Source organism: Fistularia commersonii, chromosome 30 (genome assembly GCF_037954325.1).
Source record: "Fistularia commersonii isolate RoL2024-O1a breed Wild chromosome 30, RoL_Fcom_v1.0, whole genome shotgun sequence".
NCBI lineage: Eukaryota > Metazoa > Chordata > Actinopteri > Syngnathiformes > Fistulariidae > Fistularia > Fistularia commersonii.
The window spans coordinates 188572-208810 of NC_141313.1; the positions used below are offsets into that span (position 1 = coordinate 188572).

Below are 20239 nucleotides of genomic sequence, written 5' to 3' on the forward strand. Positions count from 1 at the left end.
ACAGAGGCAGGAGGCGGGGTTTAACCCGGATGGGTCAGCTGTCAATCATCCTATCATTCACCCCCTCATTCACAGATTTCAGGGTTTTCAAAGAAGATGGAGGAATCTGGAGACCCGAGAGCCGCACGGGACGTACATGGATGCCGTGAGGACCTTGGATATTAAATCATGTCAGCAAAAGCTTGCGCGCACACACACACACACACACACTCACACACACACACACACACACACACACACACACACACACACACACACACACACACACACACACAGACACACACACACACAGACACAGACACAGACCAATGTGGCCCATCTCAGAGCGGAGCGGGTCGCTGAAAATGGTCTTTGTGGGAAAAAGGTCTAATTTATATTTGATCCCCGTGGTAATCCCGGCCTTTAAACATTTATTAAAGTAATAGAATAAAAGCGAGGCCGCGGGTTCTGCACTGGAGCCGTGGATTAAAAGCACTTTTCACTTCCAGTTAATTCTCCTCGGAACCCGCGGCTCCGCCCGGAGCAGCTCCTCCTCCTCAAACACAGAGTCTTCAGGATCTCGGTATCAAGGGGGGGAATTAAGCCTCATTTTATCCTTTGCCACACTTCAGTACAGCCACTCCTGGTGGTTTGATCTGCTCCTTCACCCGGAGATCGGGACGGAGCACCAGTACAAGAAGTTCCTCTCGTATAATGTCTTTTGGAGGTATGGAAAGGCTGGCGCACAGTAAGAAGGCTTCGGGTCTTCAGGTCCCTTGTCGTGTTGGACTGGGTTCTCTCCATGTTCTCTCCATGTTCTCTCCATGTTCTCCTGCCTGCATCTAATCTCCATGGTCTCCCAGGCAAGGTTCACACCAGGCTCTCCGGCCTTGGTTCTCCATGTCCTCCTACCAAGGTTCTCGCCAGGTCTTTCTCCAACAGCCCAAAGAAGCTGGTTCAACACTATAAGACGGTCATTCTAATATACGGCGCGGTGATTCGATCAAAGTTACAAGTACTCTGAGTACAAGTAATCTGAGTACTTTCAATGGATAAATGATGACAAGTAACATGAGGTGAACAACAACAGCGGGGGAGGAGGTGCTGACTACTTCCTGGTTGGACAGTTGATACTAGGCCTAGGAAGTACTCTTTGGGGAATAAACAAGAAGGTCTGATGTAAAGCAGAACTCAGACCGGTCGGATGGGGGGGCTGTCCAGGGGGCGGAGCTTAACCTGTCAATCATCCAACCATTCACTCTCATTAACACAGATTTAAGAGCCTGCAGAGAACCCTGGCAGGAGAACGTGCAGAGTACTGAGGCAGGAGAACTTTGGGGTACCGGAAGCCCTCCTGAGGTACAAACGACACGGCGCCTCAAACACGGAAAGCATTTCGCCTCTGCCAAGGACCCAGTTGAGAGCGAGCGCGTCGCAGAAACACCGACGGTAACCACGGTGATACGGGAGTCTTATATCCAGCACGTTACGCCACATCTGAGGGCAAACAAAAAGGCGCAGCCAGTGTAATCACATGGTAAAAAGCCAGTAATAACATTATAAAGGACTCTAGAAAGCAGGTCAGATCAGACAAAAGGCCAGTCTTCGCTTTTGAAAATTAATTTCAAAATAGCTTTGAGTTTGATGTTTTTGCCATCTAAGCTTCAATACGGTGGCTAACAAACAGAAGAATGGCAAAAGGGCTTCGCTTGCGTCAACCTGGACAATTACTCGCCTTCGCAGACACCCTCGGCAAATTTTATTAAAAATAGTTGTTATTTTATCAGTCAAATGCAGCCTCGGCAGGCACAGGCTAGTGTCTCCCTGAGTCCAAAGCCCGGATAAAGGCAGACGCTTGTGTCAGGAGGGGCATCTGGGGGCATCTGGGGTAAAACTTTTGAATCAATCATAATACCCAGATCATACCGGATCGGTCGAGGCTCGGGTTCACAACGACCGCCATCTGTGCGATGACCAACAGGGAACCAATGGAAACTGGGCTTCTGTAGGTCAAAGAAGAGGAAAGGAGGAAGGTGTGTTCAGAAGAGCAGAGAGAGAGGAGGAAAGGAAAGAGTCTGAAACTGAGAGGAGGGATTCTGAATATCGGGACTATGACAGGAAAAGGTAGAGAGTTGGTGGACATGATGCAGAGAAGGAAGGTGGATATACTGTGTGTCCAGGAGACCAGGTGGAAAGGTAGTAAGGCTAGAAGCTTAGGAGCAGCTTTAAGTTGTACTATTATGGTGCTGACAAGAAGAGAAATGGAGTAGGATTTATCTTGAAGGAGGAGTTTGTAAGGAACGTCCTAGAGGTGAAAAGAATGTCAGATAGACTGATGAGTCTGAAACTGGAAATTGAAGGTGTGATGCTCAATGTTGTTAGTGGCTATGAACCACAGGTGGGATGTGAATCTGAAGAGAAGGAGAAGTTCTGGAATGAGTTGGATGAAGTGATGCAGAATATTCCCAGAAATGAGAGAGTGGTCATTGGTGCAGACTTCAATGGACATGTTGGTGAAGGCAATAGAGGGGATGAAGAAGTGATGGGCAGATTTGGTATCCAGGATAGGAATGCAGAGGGACAGATGGTGGTAGATTTTGCAAAAAGGATGGAAATGGCTGTAGTGAACACCTTTTTCCAGAAAAAACAGGAACACAGGGTAACTTATAAGAGCGGAGGTAGGAGCACGCAGGTAGACTACATCTTGTATAGACGAGGTAACCTGAAAGAGATCAGTGACTGCAAAGTAGTTGTAGGTGAGAGTGGAGCCAGACAGCATAGGATGGTGGTTTGTAGGATGACTCTGGTGACAAGGAAGATGAAGAGGACAAAGGCAGCGCAGAGGACAAAATGGTGGAAGCTGAAAAGGGAAAGTGTTGCATGGTTTTCAGGGAGGAGTTGAGAAAGGGTCTGGGTGGTCAGGGTGAGCTTCCAGATGATTAGACAACAACAGCTAGTAGTTAAGGAGACTTGGTGGTGGAATGAGGAAGTGCAGGAGTAGATACAGAGAAAGCGGTTAGCAAAGAAGAAGTGGGATACTAAGAGGACTGAAGAGAACAGACAGGAGTTCAGGGTGATACAACATATGGTAAAGATAGCGGTAGCAAAGGCAAAACAAAGGGTGTACGATGACTTGTATGCTCGGTTGGACAGTAAGGAGGGAGAGAATGATCTATACAGGTTGGCAAAACAGAGAGATAACGATGGAAAGGATCTACAACAGGTCTGGGTGATTAAGGATAGAGAGGGAAATGTATTGACAGAGAAGAGTAGAAGAGTGATGAGAAGATGGAAAGAGCACTTCGAAAAGCTGATCTTCTTCTTCTTCTTTTGGCTTTTCCCTTCAGGGGTCGCCACAGCGAATCAACTTTCTGATGAATGTGGAAAATGCCTGCTGTGGTACAGGGTACTGTAGGGGTGGAGAAGTTCACGGTGGAGGTGGGACTCCATCAGGGATCAGCGATGGACAGGCTGACCAATGAGGTGAGACAGGAATTTCCATGGACCATGATGTTTGCAGATGACATTGTGATCTGTAGTGAGTCCAGAGAACAGGTGGAGGAACATCTAGAGAGGTGGAGGTATGCTCTGGAAAGGAGAGGAATGAAAGTTAGTCGTAGCAAGACAGAATATATGTGTGTGAATGAGAGGAACTCGGGTGGAACGGTGAGGCTACAGGGAGTGGAGATCAAGAGCTGGAGGATTTCAGGTACTTAGGGTCAACAGTCCAGAGCGTAGGAGAGTGTGGAAAAGAGGTGAAGAGACGGTCCAAGCAGGTTGGAATGGGTGGAGAAAAGTGTCAGGGGCACCCAGAGACAGAAGACAGTGGTGAGACCAGTGATGATGTATGGACTAGAAACTGTTCCAAGACCAAAAGACAGCAGGCAGAACTAGAGGTTGCAGAGATGAAGATGTTGAGGTTCTCTTTGGGAGTGACCAGGATGGAGAGGATCAGGAATGAGTCTATCAGAGGAACAGCACATGTTAGATGTTTTGGAGAGAAGGTCAGAGAAGCCAGACTGAGATGGTTGGGTCATGGACAGAGGAGGGATAGAGAATATATTGGTAGACGGATGCTGGAATTGAAGCTGCCAGGCAAGAGTTCTGGAGGAAGACCAAAGAGAAGATTTATGGACGTCGTGAGAGAAGATATGAAGGTAGTTGGTGTGAGAGAGGAGGATCCAGAGAATAGGGTTAGATGGAGAAGGTGGATTTGCTGTGGCGACACCTGAAGGGAAAAGCCGAAAGGAGAAGAAGTTGTTTTTTCATTAGTCAGTATCTCACATAGATTACTAAATGCTCTATGTATTTTTCAAGTATGCAGTATCTTTATACATAAGTATTTGCAGTATACACAAGTATTTCAAGCAAATTAGACGTCACAACGAAGGACAACGTGCCATCAGACTCACACCACACTGCCCCCTGCTGGGCATCACTGGTAAAACGGCAAAAAATATATGTGTGTGTGTGTGTGTGTGTGTGTGTGTGTGTGTGTGTGTGTGTGTGTGTGTGTGTGCGTGTGTATATGTGTGTGTGTATGTGTAGATACAGAAGGAAAGCAACTGGCTATTAGTACATGTTAATTAAGTAATAAATGAAAGTGTAAATTGTAGTAAATGGTGAGCAGCAGTTAAACATTCGAATAAAATAACAATAACAATGAGATTTCGTTACAGCCACACTTTGAGTACTGTTGCTTGGTCCTGTAATAAATTCACTGCATAGTTTACAACTTACTAATAGTAATAATGAAAATGGAAACCAGGGGAAGTACTTTGTTCCGTATGAAGTACTGCCCTCTGTACTTCCTCTGTCTTAAGGACTGACATTGCAATAAGTACTAACTCTAACTAAGGTACTGCCATACTTTAGGACTACCTCTGTGGTAAGTACTTCCTCTCTAGCAAGTATTAACTGCAGAGTAGTAACTCTAAATGCAGTACTGCCTTGTTGACAGGCTCTCCCCATGTACTCAGTACTTCCTCCATGCTACTCAAGAAAAGGACTTCAAGTTTACAGATATATAGGGGAGGCAGTGTGTGTGTGTGTGTGTGTGTGTGTGTGTGTGTGTGTGTGTGTGTGTGTGTATGTGTGTGTGTGCGCACGCAGGTGCAATTAGCATTTCAGTAGAACAATGATCTGCTATTAATACAGTGGGTTTCAAAGTCATGCATATATACAGGGATTACACACACACACACACACACACACACACATACACACACACACACACACACACCGGCAGTGTTGGCCCTGACACTGCATTAGCTGACTGGCCTCCCACCAAACGGAGTACTGCGTGTCCTCTGGCCAGGACGCTCCCTGCCAGAGGAGGAAACAGAAAAGAGCTCCTCTTCTCCAGCGCCATTTCCTCCCCTCCCTCCAAGTGCAGGCGGCGGCGGCGGCGCCCGATTACGTCGTAATGGTCGGGCTCAGGCTTCACTGAGTATCCCATGGCTATTGATCGGGGTGAGTGCCGGGAAGTTGCGGCGAGCGCCAAGAAGCGCCAAGGAGCGGCGCAGGGAGGCCGAGACCTCGGCGGCAGACTGAGTGGAAGCGGCGCGGCGGCCCTTTAATGGCTTCTCATTGGACGGTGAACCAACGAGCGCGGCTCGTGGCGGCGAAACCTGAGCCGCCGGCAGTGTTCTTAAAACACAGCGTTGTGGTTGTTAATCGAGCCGGTGGTGGGCTGAGGGTCTGGGAGCCTGGGGGTCTGGGGGTCTGGAGGTCCGGGGGTCTGGAGGTCCGGGGGTCTGAGGGGTCTGGGGTTCTGGAAGTCTGGAGGTCTGGGGGTCTGGAGGTCTGGGGGTCTGAGGGTCTGGAGGTCTGGGGGTCTGAGGGCCTGAGGGTCTGGGGGTCTGGGGGGCCTGAGGGTCTGGGGAGCCTAAGGGTCTGGGGGTCTGGAGGTCTGGGGGTCTGGAGGTCTGGGGGTCTGAGGGCCTGAGGGTCTGGGGGTCTGGGGGGCCTGAGGGTCTGGGGAGCCTGAGGGTCTGGGGGTCTGGAGGTCTGGGGGTCTGGAGGTCTGGGGGTCTGAGGGTCTGGAGGTGTGGGGGTCTGGGGGTCTGGAGGTGTGGGGGTCTGGAGGTGTGGGGGTCTGGAGGTCTGGGGGTCTGGGGGTCTGGAGGTCTGGGGGTCTGAGGGTCTGGAGGTGTGGGGGTCTGGAGGTCTGGGGGTCTGGGGGTGTGGGGGTCTGGGGGTCTCGGGGTCCGTCTCAGGCAGTGCAGGAGCTGCACGTGGCGTTCAAGGACTTTCCAAATGGTGGTTTGCTGAGCTGCCTCACCAATCCACCTATCCTCTTGTATGCGACTCCAGGCGTCCTTGGGAGTGAAGAGCTTCCCGCTGCATCGGCCTCCCCGGAGGCAGGCGGATGAAAGCGGCGCTCCGCCTCACCTTGACTCCGTGCACCTCCACGCTCCTTTTTTAAGGGAGGATAAAAAAGAAAAGGGGTACGCCGCCTGTAATTAGAGGCCTCTCGTCTGAGCGCTGATCGGAGCTTCTCAAGGAGACCTCGACGCCCTTCGTCGCCATTAGTTTTCAAGCCTTTACGGTGGAAGGAACACCCGTCTTAACGACCGATCCCAGAAGGTCAGATGACAACTTTGTGCGCGGCGTACCGATGGACAACCCGCAAAGTCCTGTGTTTGTCATGGCGGTGCGATGTCTCCTATCATTCCTTCTCATGACTGGGCGACGAGGTCGACAAGCCGGGAGGCGCCCAGCGACAGCCAACGTGACGAGAAGATCTGGCAGATGATCGGTCACGTGGCCCACAGGCTGACCTGCGTACAGATCCTACCAACATGTAGCGGCAAGTTTTATTGACCTTCCAGATCCAGAGCGGCTCACTGGAAGGAAACCGCTTGAGCCGCTTCCTCACCGTACCAACCTTTAGCAGATGGCCCAACGCTTTAACGAATGGCGCTGTTTCTCGGTGCTTCCAACATCAGAGGAGCAGAGGGACCAGGAAGCCTGGACCTCAACTCCCTGAAACATCTTAGCCCCGACAAGCAGGGTCTTTTTACAGTTCCACAGAAACTCCCAGGTGATTGGTGGGATTCCCATTGTGGACAGTAGAGCCCCATTTGTAAAAGCTATCCGGGTCAAGGATTAGATGTCCTCTTGGGACAAAGTGGACAGAAGCAGTGAGCCATCCATCCATCACTACATCACTCCATCCATGCATCCATCCATGAATCCATCCATCCATCCATCCATCCATCCATCCATCCATCCATCCATCCATCCCTTTCTTCAAATACCTAACATCGTCTCTCCAGATCTCGATCTGGCTTTCACAGCACGGAGTTCTGAAAAGCTCTTCAACAAAGCCATAAATTGTTCCTTTCCCCCGTGGAGGTTGAGGCCCCTCCGGTCTCCCGGCACTGGATGTTCCTAAATTCAGCCCATCGTTATTTTACAAATCACGTGATTCCACTGCCTGAGGTACTTCTTTATCATTTTTTTGTCTCTCTGTCCATGACACCTCTTCAAGTCGGCGATATTTCCTTTTACAGACCGGTGGAGTTCAGACCCTCGCTATAAAGACGACGGGGTCGGCGGGTTCTTTCTCAGCAAAGAGATTGCCTCCATCAAACCGCAGAGGCGGCCATGAAGAGCGACCCGAGCGGCGGAGGAGGGAGGCGAGCGCTGCCCGAATGGTCTCAGAACACTCACGCTTTACATCTGGATCACTGGCAACTGCAAAATGAAGGATCACATTTGGGCTGAAACAAAACTCTGTCTAACTATGTGAAAAAAAACAATGAGCAAAATATCACGGTGTCGTGCAGAGGGTTTATTATCTGTTATTACCGCGTTATTACACAACCGGGATACCGCTACGGCGCATTTTAATCCATTTTTCTTTCGCTCCTCTCTGAACCGAAGCGCTCGGAGGACCGCTGGTCCACAAAGCGGGGATCGAATCCGGAAAATGATCCCGCAGCTGCGCGTTCTCCGTGAATTCCCCACGGACGCTTTTTACAAATGTGTTTTCAACGTAGACAACGAGCAGCGGCAAACTAAACACCGGTCAGGAACGCGAGCCGCCCCCGGGGCGCCGGCGTCTCATTCCCCAAATGAGAGTCTGTTCCGAGCAAACGGAGCAGGGAGAGGGAGCCGGCGTCTCGGCGCACAGATTAGCGGCGGCACTTTCACCGGGCGCCGTCGGCCGTGTAATTCAAGTTTCTCTTAAGAGTGACGATTTCACAATGTGGTAATAGCGTACTTATTGTCGTTATGGAACCCTCCAAACGGTGATGGGTGTGAAATTGAATAAAGAAATAAAGAAAAGGAGTCAAATTGGATTTTGTTTTTTCTAGTGCGAGGACAGAGGCGGCGGCTTGCGGTCGTCTGACGAGGAGCTAATTCAGGAGTTTGCTTTTAAATGTCATCCGGTGAAACAAGATCATTAGTTAGCATTTTCTCTGAGACGGGGGGAGGCGGCTTTTGTTTTCCTGTCCCTGCGTTTTCAACTTTGGGGCAGGTGTGTGTGTGTGTGTGTGTGTGCAATCAACTCGGCAAAGCCATTTACAGGGGTGAAACTGAAGTCTGCTATTTTATCGAACCTGACAAAGGTGTTTTTTAATGGCTTTAACTTCTCCCGCTGTCGTTCCGCTGGGATTTATTTTCATTCTTCGCGCCTGTTGACCTCTTTCCCCCATCTCTTTCTTTTCTTTGTTATTTTTTTTCTTCCAGCCTCGCGGCGCCCGGCGTGGCGCCCAGGCCGGCTGCTCGCTGCCGACCCAACACCGCTCGGCTTTGACTTCCTTGAAAGAGAGGCTTTCTGTTGCCGGGGTCGGGTCGCCGGTATGAATGTAACCCCATGCGTCCACGCCAACCGTATACCTGATAACTGTCACCCCATTAGTGCGAATGATCACGCTACAACGGCGTGTCACCGTGGCGACGACGACGTCATCGCCCGCTCACATCGGCACGCCGATCACCGTGGCGACCGCATCCGTCCGTCCGTCCCGAAGACCCCCGTCCACGGTGGACGTCAGAGTCGCTCATTGAAGAAAAACTGTTTCCCTTCATGCCTCGACTTCCTTCAAGAGCCAAACACGGCGGCGGGGGCGGGGCTTAACACGGCAGCGGGGGGCGGGGCTTAACACGGCAGCAGGGGGCGGGGCTTAACACGGCAGCAGGGGGCAGTCAATCATCCAGCGTTCGCTAACTTTCATTCACAAACTGTCCGTAGGACGTTTATGGCCTTCATTGAACCTGCGGACAGGTTTTGGGTGAGTTCACCCTCTTCCGACACCATGTAATGTTTCTCGGTTCGAGAAATGTACCGTGTGTACAAGAACGATCAGCGGGACGTTAGAACGGGTGCTTGCTTTAATGGCAGAGCAGATTCCAGAGTGAGAAGAAGAAGAGGAAGAAGCCAAGTATCGGTTGGATGATACCGCTTATATAGTATACGTATTGTCGACATTAAAGCATCAACATCATGGGATCAACATTAAAGCATCAACATTAAAGCAACAATATATTCCTACGGAATATTACATCCCCCTTCTTTTAAAGGAAGCACTAAGTCTGTGTGGTAAAGCTTATGGCAGAACAAAATAGAGTATAGTAAGAGTGGCCTGTATGCAACATTAAACAATTATCCAAATAGACTGAAAATGTAGGGTAAACATAGACAAAGGCTAGAGATCTAAAATGACTCTAGGTTTGATCTCACGGCCAGAACGAGTATGGTAGCTAGTAGTTGGTGGTGACTTCGGGAGGAAAATGGAGAACCCTGAGAACCCGAGGGCTCCGACCTGAAGGAGGGCACGGAAGAAGAGTCCGTGTGGCGGGCTCTGTCGGGACGCTCCAGGAGTTGGACTGAGCCGCCCCCCCAGAGATGGCAGCCCTGGACCCCATCTGGACGGATCCATTTCACCGGCAAACTAATGTTAACTAACGACTGAAGCTACTCCGTCTGTCTGGAGCCGATAACCATCTCAATACATATTATTCTGAAAAAAATGGAAAAAGGATTCAAGTTTTTGAGGGCGTACACAAGGGCACGCCGAAACTTCAAATGAATTTTTGGGGGGGCCTTTTCTTCCCGAAATATAGAAAATAAACCAGGAACGAAAATGTACAAGATATGTTAAAAGTGCAATGCGGAAAGGAAACGAGGAACATAGGGCGGGGCGCTCAGCACACGGACGTTTAGCTTTAGCGGCGTCCGGGCCGTCTTTGCCATCAGCGAAGAGCCGAGATGGATCTCCGTCGAGTGCAGCTGGTCTGAACTTCCTGACTCTTCACTCTTCACTCTGACCCCGAAGGGGGAATGGCGTGATCGCACCATCACTGCTACGCACATTAACAACACAGCAGGCCAACCAACAAACGGGACTCTGAGAAAAATCATTGCTGCCATTTACAACCTGGTTACATTCTTAAGAAATAATCAATCAAGTATTATCTCTCTGTCTATTAAATATCTAGTATTGTCTCATCTTCCCTGCTCACTTTCTACTAATTAGTATCATTATCACCATTATTGTTATAATCATTATCAATAATGATACTCAAGACAATCCTGATCATGCAAATACAATATTATTCATAATAATGCTATTATGATTATGTTTATAATAACAATGATGATACTAATACTATCAATTACAAAATAATGGTATGATTATGTCTATGATAATGGAATAACAAAAATTCAATCTCAATAATAATAATAATAATAATAATAATAATAATTCATATTATGAATATGTTTATAATTATGATTATTTAAAATAACAATGATATGCTGATACTATTACTATTGTTAATAACAATAATAATATTTTCATGATATCAAAAAGAATAATAATGGCAATATTTTCAATGTTTTATTAACATCTGTCCTGTGACGACATGCTTCCTTTCCTCCTCGCCTTCCTCTCACTCCCCCCGCCGCCGCCGCCGCCGCCGCCGCTGCCATGGTGAACAAGAATTCTGCACTGGTATGTCCTAAGAGCTGTGCTTAGCGTTGCGCTCTGGGCGAGGCGGAGGAGCCGGCGTCCCCCGAACACCTCGCCACTTTCCTCTGTATTTTCTCCGTATGCTCTGGGCGCCTCTTCATTACTCGACAAATGATTTCCCCGCATGGGAAGGGGCGGGTCAGCGTAACGCCGCCATCTTCCCAAAACCATGGGCGACCCCTGACGCGCCGTGGATGAAAACCCTTCATAGACGTCCTCCATTCTGGGGAAAGAAGCTGCATAAACCGCACGCCGCTGTCGATTGGTCGAACACATCTGGGGGCGGAGCTCCCGCTAATCACAGCAGGTCGCCGTCACGGCCCCCTGAGGCCGCGGCGTTTCCGACCCGGTCGGGCGGACCCGAGCGCTCCCGATACTGCGCGGCCGTTTGTGGGAGGTGTGCTTAGCGGCGCTTTACCTTGCGTGAGCAGCTGGAGGGTCCGGACCTCCTCTCGGACGCGCAGCTGGAGGACCTGCTGCAGGATGTGCTGCCGCTGCGCCTCCTGCATGATCCCCATGCGCTCCAGCTTCCTGTCCGTCAGCCTCAGCAGAGCCCGCCCTGCAGGAGCCGGAGGAGCAAAGGTCGTGCATTTCAGACTTTACTTTCACCGTCCCGTCGTCGGAGCCGAAACGCTCAGATGCCGAACGGAGGGAAAAGTGGCCGTTGCGTAACGACGGAGCGCTAAAAGCGGCGGCGTCTCGGGAGCGCCGGGGAGGACGGCGAGCGAGGACCCGATGGGGAGACGCCAACCAGACCGCCAGATTTAAACGCACGGGAGTCTGAAATATACATGCCGGCCTGGACAGGAAAAGGCTATAAATACCCCGCGGACGTCACTCGCCGCCTCGGATCGGCATGGCAACGGAGGTTTGCATCACGGCGCCGGAGACGGGCAGACGTCCGGCTGGAGGTGTGAAAAATGAAGAAAGAAACGTGTGTCTTTTCTACCTCCAGTTTGTCCGCTCGGACAAAGGAGGCTTCCTCCACCGCCACCAGGAAGAAGAAGGAGGAGCGGCAGCGGCAGCGGCAGCGGCTGACCGGGAACAACCTCTTTAGAAGTACTTTCATCGCAGCGGCGCCGAGAACACGTGGTTTACAAGTACCCGTCTTTGCTTTTCACACGCTCCGTCGTTCACACGTCCGGAGTCTCCAGTGAAGCTCCTGCATGTGTTTGGACAGCAGGAGGAACCCGGAGATCCTGGAGGAACCGCACCGGACACGGGGAGGCATCGGTTTGAACCGGGCGCCTTCTCGCTGTGAGGCGGAAGCGCTGACCACCACCGAGAAGATGCTTCATCGGAAACGGAGAAAATAAAAAAGGAAACAAAGACGTTTCCACCGCCGGGGAAAGGCTGACGAGAGCAAGGAAGAGGAAGGAGAACAAAAATGAAATAAAATAAAGGTGCGAGGACCACGTCTTTCTCCACGCCAGATGGGCTTGAAGGAACCATGACGGTGACAAGGCAGAAACATTTAAGACCAGGAAATAAATCCTTCCATCAATAAATCCATGATGTATTGATTACATGAATATGCACTCATTTACATTCTTGGTCATTTACTGTGAAAAGACCAGGAAGTGTTTTTGGTCTCGGGTCCGAATATCAGCAGCACGCGAAATATAAAGAACAAGTAAATAATAAATATATGGGACTCACGCAAATGGACCATCTTGACTGGAAAGTCAGGATGCTCCTAGTTTTAAGATCCACTGAAAGACCAAAGTGTGTGTGTGTGTGTGTGTGTGTGTTTGGCTGCTTTCAACGCTTCTTCACTCCTCATTGTCGACGTGACAACCAGACGTGTCTGTACACTGATTTATTTTTCAACTGTAATGAAAGGTGTATTGTCTACAACATATGTCATGCACACGCACACGCACACACACACCCACACACACACTCATGATATATGTAGACGAGATATGTACTGGAAAATGTTTGGACGTCCTCCCATGTCGAGGCCACGAGCGCACGCCTGATGCAGAAACATACATGAAGCAGAGGAGGCGGGGCAGGTTGGTCTACGTAATGAAGCTGGTCCAGCCTGGCTGGAAGCGTTGAGAGCCACACACACACACAAAAACACACACACAGATAATTAGCCGCCTCAATCCTGCACTTGTCACGGTGGCGGCGGCGGCGGCGGCGGCCTCACGCCGCTTCCATCAGCACTGATCTATTTCCGTCTGCGGATCATTAGAACACGCCTCTGCTGGTGAGCGAGCCGTGGAACCAGACGGGCTCATCGGGCTCCGCTCACGCCTGGATCGGTCGGAGAACGCCGCTGTCTTTACACGTGACGACGCCCCCCGCGTGTCCGAGGCCACGAACCGGACTCGCCAACACTCGAGCGGACGGCGCCAGGGTGCGTCGCCATGAGCGGAGGCTCCGGCTGGTACCGTCAGACGAGCGTAACTGCACGGGACTCACGTTCGCATGTTGTCAGTCGGCTCGCGTCGCCGGAACAATTAATAGCCGCATCGCCATGATGAGGCCAAAGGGCTCCGGCGCCATCATTTATAATCCCTTTAATCATTTCCGCCGCCATCTACAATAACCTGGAACAAAGTCGGCCGTCTGGATCCGTCGCGGCTCCGACCGGTGAGATCGCACACGAAAGGACGCAGATTTTGTGACCTCGCAGGCTCAGCCGGCCCGGTCCAAGCCGCCGGAGTCTGACGGGATTGTCCTCGTCCGTTCGCCGCCATCGCCCTCTTCATCTCCCCGGCTTCATCTCCTGCTGAACAGCTAGTCGTTCCTTATTGTTTGAACTGTCTGCCGCCATCTTTCTTCCGATTGACCAGCGCCGCCACTCTGCACTAATTACACCCGAGGCGACGACAAGTGTTCATGTAGGTCACCGACCTCCTCTCTAACGAGCGACAATAATTACAAAACACGTTAACAACGGGGTGCTAAAATCAAAATTGGAGGCCGCCGTCCTTCGGGGGCGGCGTGAGGGCAGCGAGGGCCGGCGGCGGGGTTTCCTGGCTGTGCCGGCGGGGCGGCTGGCGGCGGGGATTGATTTCCTGCGGAGGCGGCGGCGGCACACCGAAGACGCCCGGCACTGAAATGCTGATCCAGATACGCGGCGATACGCATCCCCACTCACAGCGCCGTGAATCACTATCCCAGGGAAGGCGCCGCTTATCGATTCGCCGGTTTATGTAGGAAGGACGTGGTGGCGGCAGCGGCGCCGGCTGCACTCACACACTCCTGCATAGAGGAAGAGAAGACGGGACTGGCGGCGCGTTCGGAGTTTGCGTGAAAATCAGGACGCTGCGGAGAATTCCCGCTACCATGAATGTCACTCGAAGCAACGAACACCACAGTCATCCATCCGTTGCTGATACTTGCTGGTCCAGAACCCTGCAGAGATGAACACCTCAGGGTCTGATTGGGACGCAACCCCCCGCCCCCCTATCAGCCCGGCCCGCTCTGATTGGCTGACAGCGAACAGAACTACTTGAGCGTCGTCGCGACCCGACGGTGCCGCTCTCTGATGCTTCAGGGATTTAATGCAAAGGTGTTGGTGACCTTGTTATTGAGCGGGAAGCAGGAAGAGTCGGCCTGGTGAGGCAGCAACTAAGCAACCTACTAATCCATGGAGCGTTGGTTGCTGTCATCTGTTGCCGGGGAAACCGGGGTGACCTTGAGGAGCCTCATTATCAAAGTGATTGACATCAGCGGGGGGCAGAAGGCCCGGCCGGCGCGGGGCAGCAGATGGTACGCGGCGGGTCAGCGGCGCCGGCGGACGGGCGGGTTCGCGGCCGGGGCGAGCAAGAGGCTCGCGGCAATTTGTCGATGAAGACGGACGGAGGGAGACGGAGGAGGACGGAGGAGGACGGAGGAGGACGGAGGGAGACTGAGGCAGGTACCTGTGATATCGTGCTGCTTGAAGGAGTCGCTGTAGATCTGGTGCTGGCTGGGACAGTGCTTCTTCAGCCATTTGCAGACGTCCTGCTGGGTCCACAGCGCCACCGGCTTGGACAGCTTCACGTACCCGGGCTGCAGCGCACGGCGACAGAACACAGGGCGTTAGAACTCCGCCTTCTGCACATTTTCATCTTTGGACGCGCCACCTGGAAGCTCCTCCGCTCGGGCTTGATGAACGTACGGTGAGGTTACCCTCCCGGGGGAGGCCGCGGCCCGACCCAGCTGTCGTCGGCTGAGAAGCGTTCATTCTGGTTCATTCTGGAGCGCACGGACACACAACCAATCCCCATTCAGTCACTCACACCTCCGATCCGTTCGGGGTCTCCGATGAAACCTGCCTGACACTGGAGAACCCAGAGCAGATATCTATTGAATATAAAAATCCTGCACCCAAGCTTGAACCTGTAACCGGCACATAATCCTGTCCCTTCCCTCCATTCCCAACACTTCAAATACCGGATCTGTCACTGGAATAAAGCATGGAAGCTACGACTCCTTTGCGAGGCCTTTCTCCTGTGAGCATGAGGCGTGGGGCTGAGGACCCGCCGGCTCAACATCGTCCGGTTCTTGGAGAGGTAAACCTTCACCTGCGTTTCAAGAGAGCGCTCGTCCTTGAGACGGCGGCTGTGCGTCCAGGTGACAGCCGGCGGGTCGGCCGACCCCAGACCCGAGCCACGGCCGTGTAACAACACCTGTTCAGACCGGCTCCTAATGAGATGGCGAGTTGTAAGGGACGGCGCCGGACCGAGCCGCCACGGATCATGACTGGCGGCCCGGCTCGGTTGCCGAGCGACGTGGAGACGGTGGAATCTTCAGCGGGTTCTGCCGGGATAGAGAAGCGTAATAACCTCGTGATAAAATAGAGACGGCCGCGTGGTTGGTTGTTCCACCAAAGGGAAAGTACAGTTGCAGGCGGAGGCCGTTCACATTTTCGCCACCGCTCCCGCCTGCTCGCCTGCTCGCCGGCTGCCGTGCGGTGCAGCATAGCGATGAACATCCCCCCCCCCCCCGCTATTCAGCCTGACCTCCGTCGCCCGTCAGATCTATCACTCCCTCTTTCTCACCTTCCCGCTTTCTTATTGCACGGCGCAACTCACTCTCCGCAGTTACTTCCCACTCACTGCATATCTGGAATCCTACTGAGAGGAAGAGGAGGAGACGCGGCGGCGGCGGCGTGGGGGGGGTGCGAGCTGGTTTTGGCATATGGCGTGCATCCCCTGCAGGCTGACAGGCGGCGGAGCGAGTAGGCAGGTAGGGCCGGCCGCCGCTCTTAATGTGATTGCTTGGCAGCCGGAGTGGATGCTGAATGTGCAGGGGGGGGGGGGGGGGGGGCACATTAACCATTAAACACAGCTCAACTCAATGGTAATTAACCCCCACCAAGAGCCCGGGGCCATGAAAGGGTGGGGGGGGCTGACAGGGGCACTGGAGCAGGTGGGGGGGGCAGGTGGGGGGGGCAGGGTAACACTGGCATGCCGTCAACCCCCACCACCACCACCACCTGCCCCCCAACAGCTAAAAGAAAGTAGAATCCTGCTCCGGGAGCTGTGTTCAAGACTCAGGGCCCAATTAGAGATGTGAGTGACAGTGCGGGGGGGGGGGGGGGGGGCACTACTTCTAAGCAGAGAACATGTGGGAACACACACACACACACACACACACTCACGCACACACAGCACCCAGTTCTCCATAATGGTTGCCGTCTTTGCCTTTTCTTTATTAAGTGATGACCCGCATTCTCCCGAGGTTCTCTGGGTTGCCGTAGCGACAGGGCAACTTCATCCCTACAAACTGTAGAGCAGTTGAAGGCCGGCGAGGAGGTGCACGTGACCCCCAGGTGAGCCGGGACCGCAGGTGGAAAGAAATGATTAACTGCAGGATGGAGGGTGTAATTGTACTGATGCTGAGAAGCAGTGAAGACACCAGGACGCCTTCGCTCCCCGTCTGCGGCGCCACGCAGGCTAGGGTTAGGGTTAGGGTTAGGGTTAGGGTTAGCTCACTGAAGCTCAACCACATCATCTGAACACTGACCATGTGGAATTTGGAAGCAGCCGCAGAGGATCCCACTACATACATCAGATATTTTTGTTTTGTGCCCCAACAGGAATCAAAGATGAGCCTTGGATATCTGTGGCTCATATCTGTGTGTTTAACCACACACACACACACACACACACACACAAACACACACACACACACACACACACACACACACACACACACACACACAAAGGCGAGAAAAACAAATAATCAATAGCTTGATAACGGTGGCACGAGAAGCTGACGTGTCAGAGTCTGACACTCAACTCAGAACATCATTTCCATCCCATAATGGCACCGACACTGATATTTAAACAAAACGAATAAGCTGCGAGTATTACTGCATGTACTTGGTGTTACTGCAAGGTAATACTGCATGTACTTGGTGTTACTGCAAGGTAATACTGCATGTACTTGGTGTTATTGCAAGGTATTACTGCATGTACTTGGAGTTGCTGCAAGGTAATACTGCATGTACTTGGTGTTGCTGCAAGGTAATACTGCATGTACTTGGTGTTACTACAAGGTAATACAGCATGTACTTCAGGACATACTAGCAAGGATTATAATTTTACTACGCGGGTGCAGAATACTTAAATGACCCCTGAATGGTAAACCCCTAAACACCTATACATTTAACTACCTTACCACTTAATACTAGTGGACATTACCAATACCCAGTGTCATTACCAGTTATTATCACGTGGTTACACTCGTGGTGTTTGTAAGGCAAGACCACGTCAAGTCCAAAAGAAACCCGGTGCACGTCACGGTGCTACTTCTGCAGGAGTCTGGCAAAACACACAGCTAAACACTGCCCTCTAGTGTTCAGGCCTGAGCACTGCGGCGGGGGGGGGGGCAGATCACACACACACACACACACACACACACACACACACACACACACAGACACACACACACAAGTCAGAAAAAGCCTGACCCGCTTTGTGCGTGTTAACTGACAAATCTGAAAAGGGAAAAGAGAAAAGGAACCAGAGAACCTGGAGAACCTGGAGAACCTGGAGAACCCCGGCAGGACAAGGTGGGGACTCATCTGTGATAAGAGTTTGAATTAAGGAAATAAAAAAAGCATCACCTTTAATTTCTGCATGATTTATAATGAATTCAATGATAATTGAACACCAGTTAATTAAAAACCTCCAAGTCTCATAAATGAGATGTTGGGTGTCTGTGATTGACGGCTGGATCTAATCAAGATTAGGAGGTGTGATATCAAGATGTAGAAGGTGACACCGCAACAGGGCCTCTCTCTCTCTCTCTCTCACACACACACACACACACACACACACACACACACACACACACACACACACACACACACACACACACACACACACACACACACACACACACACACACACACACTCTGATATTCCAGTGTGTTTGGTATTCCTTCCCTCCGGGCAGCACCTCTGACGGGGCCCAGCTGACTGACACCGTGTTTAAAGATGTCTGACAGCAGGGAAAAAGTAAGAACTGATTAATTAGTATTGATCCGAGCGGTGAAATTGATCCGCCCGCGCTCCCGTCCCCTCGGGACAAGGTTTCCACGGTTACATCCTGTGTATCAAAAACACCGATGCCACGATGCCGGCCCTTTATGAAGGACCAGTTGATGGACGGAGGAGAGCGGCACGCACCCGTGTCAGCTCCGACTCGGAGACGGAGCGCTGCGGCGGCGACCGGCGGCGGTAGGCGAGAGGGCTGACGTCCCGGTAGGTGGGGCTGTCGTCGTCCGGCGGCGCCGCCCCGACGTCGACGGCCTCCTCGTCCTCCTCCAGCTGCGCCGACGCGTCCTCGGGGCACGTCGGGTGGTCGATGCCATTCTGGCTCAGGTTGCAGTGAACGGCTGTCCGAAGGAGGGAAACACAAGAAACAGCCGTGTGAAGGTTCGAGGGAGTCTGACTGAACGCAGCAACGCAACGCGTCCACCAGGGGGCGCCATCTCAGCATGGGACAGGCGGTGTTTCCGGCTGGAGATGCCTCTCCGTCCTCCGCCTGCGTCACCTCGGTGTCAGCCTTTACATCAGTGACATGGCTGATTTTTAAAAACGCAGAGAACCCCAATGCGACTGAATGAATCTCCATCTTTCCCCATCTCCTGTCTCCGTTTCCAAGGAGTCCTCGCTCGTTGTTCCTCCGGGCGTCTGACGGCGGACTATATTTAGTGACTGCTTTTTGGTTTCTGGCCAGAAGCGTCCCGCTCTCGTCAGGCGGCGAAGCGAACACAGAGAGCGACAGCTGGCGTGGCAGCGCCGCCACGGGCCGCTCATGACCGGGCTGTTTCCGCCCACTCCTTCCCAACACATGAAAATAACCCCGGGCCCAAAAGAGGCTAGAATCCTTCCGTCACCCGAAGATGGCGTCGCCCTCCGATAGAGACAGAAATTTGGAAATAACAAAAGAAAGAAAGATAAGTAACATTTGAAAGCGGTCGGGTCAATCGCCGGGACCCGAGGCTCGGCAGAGACGCTCTCGGACGCCCGGCCCACGGACCTGTGACGGCCGCACCCTCCGCCGAAGGAGCTTAACCGATCCTTGGATGCGTCGGGCCGTCGTTGCCGCGTGCCTGGAAACCACCGGCCGTACGAGCGTTACGAGCCGTACGAGCTGTATGAGCTGTACGAGCGTTACGAGCTGTATGAGCTGTACGAGCCGTACGAGCCGTAAGAGCTGTACGAGCTGTACGAGCCTCGGTCCGCAGCACACCAAGACGTCCCTACCGGTTGGCGTATCGTTGGAAGGGCTCCGCCTCACCCTGACACCGAGCACTCCAATGTCAGCTATTGTCCATAGACTCCGGCTCGGCGTTCGACGCCGCCGTACACCAGAAGATCACCCGCAAGCCAGAGCGGCCAGAGATCAGCGCCTCGCTAGCGGACTTCCAGGAAGCCTCCTCTCTGAGCGGAGGGCCCGGGACGCACCGTTCGCTCCGCCCAGCATCTCCAGCCTCTTCTTCAAGGTGAACAACCACCGGATCTCGGCTCCGCTGTGGACGAGACCGACCTCGGACCAAAGGGCGAGCTGAGCCGCCTCGACAACGATTGCTCTCTGAAAGCCGCGATGATGAAGGAGATCGCGCTGGATTCAAGAGAGAGCCCTCCGGCCACCGACGGCGCTCCTGTGGAGCAGGTGAGCGGCAGCGAGCTCCTGGCAGCGCCGGGGTCAGGTGACCTCTCCTGGACCACGAACGCCGGCCAAGAAAGCGCTCCGGAAGAACACCGACCTGACACCTTCTCACACTTGCATCCCACCTGCAAGCCAGGTATGGGTGA

At 52.6% G+C, this 20239-nt stretch overlaps 1 protein-coding gene across 2 annotated transcripts in view; it reads right to left on the reverse strand.

Annotated features, from left to right (window-relative positions):
• Positions 1–20239, reverse strand: part of samd12 (sterile alpha motif domain containing 12) — a 41980-nt gene that overhangs the window by 16298 nt on the left and 5443 nt on the right. The window contains exons 2-5 of one of the 2 annotated variants that reach the window (XM_086178286.1): positions 18605–18813; positions 14846–14975; positions 11383–11523; positions 10854–11187 (exon numbers count right to left, since the gene is read on the reverse strand). In XM_086178286.1, the coding sequence (XP_086034412.1) occupies positions 10967–11187; positions 11383–11523; positions 14846–14975; positions 18605–18813 (701 nt within the window). In that variant the 3' untranslated portion in view covers positions 10854–10966. Of the gene's footprint in view, positions 1–10853; positions 11188–11382; positions 11524–14845; positions 14976–18604; positions 18814–20239 lie in introns of those variants that run through there. The other variant, XM_086178287.1, reaches the window with a different exon arrangement.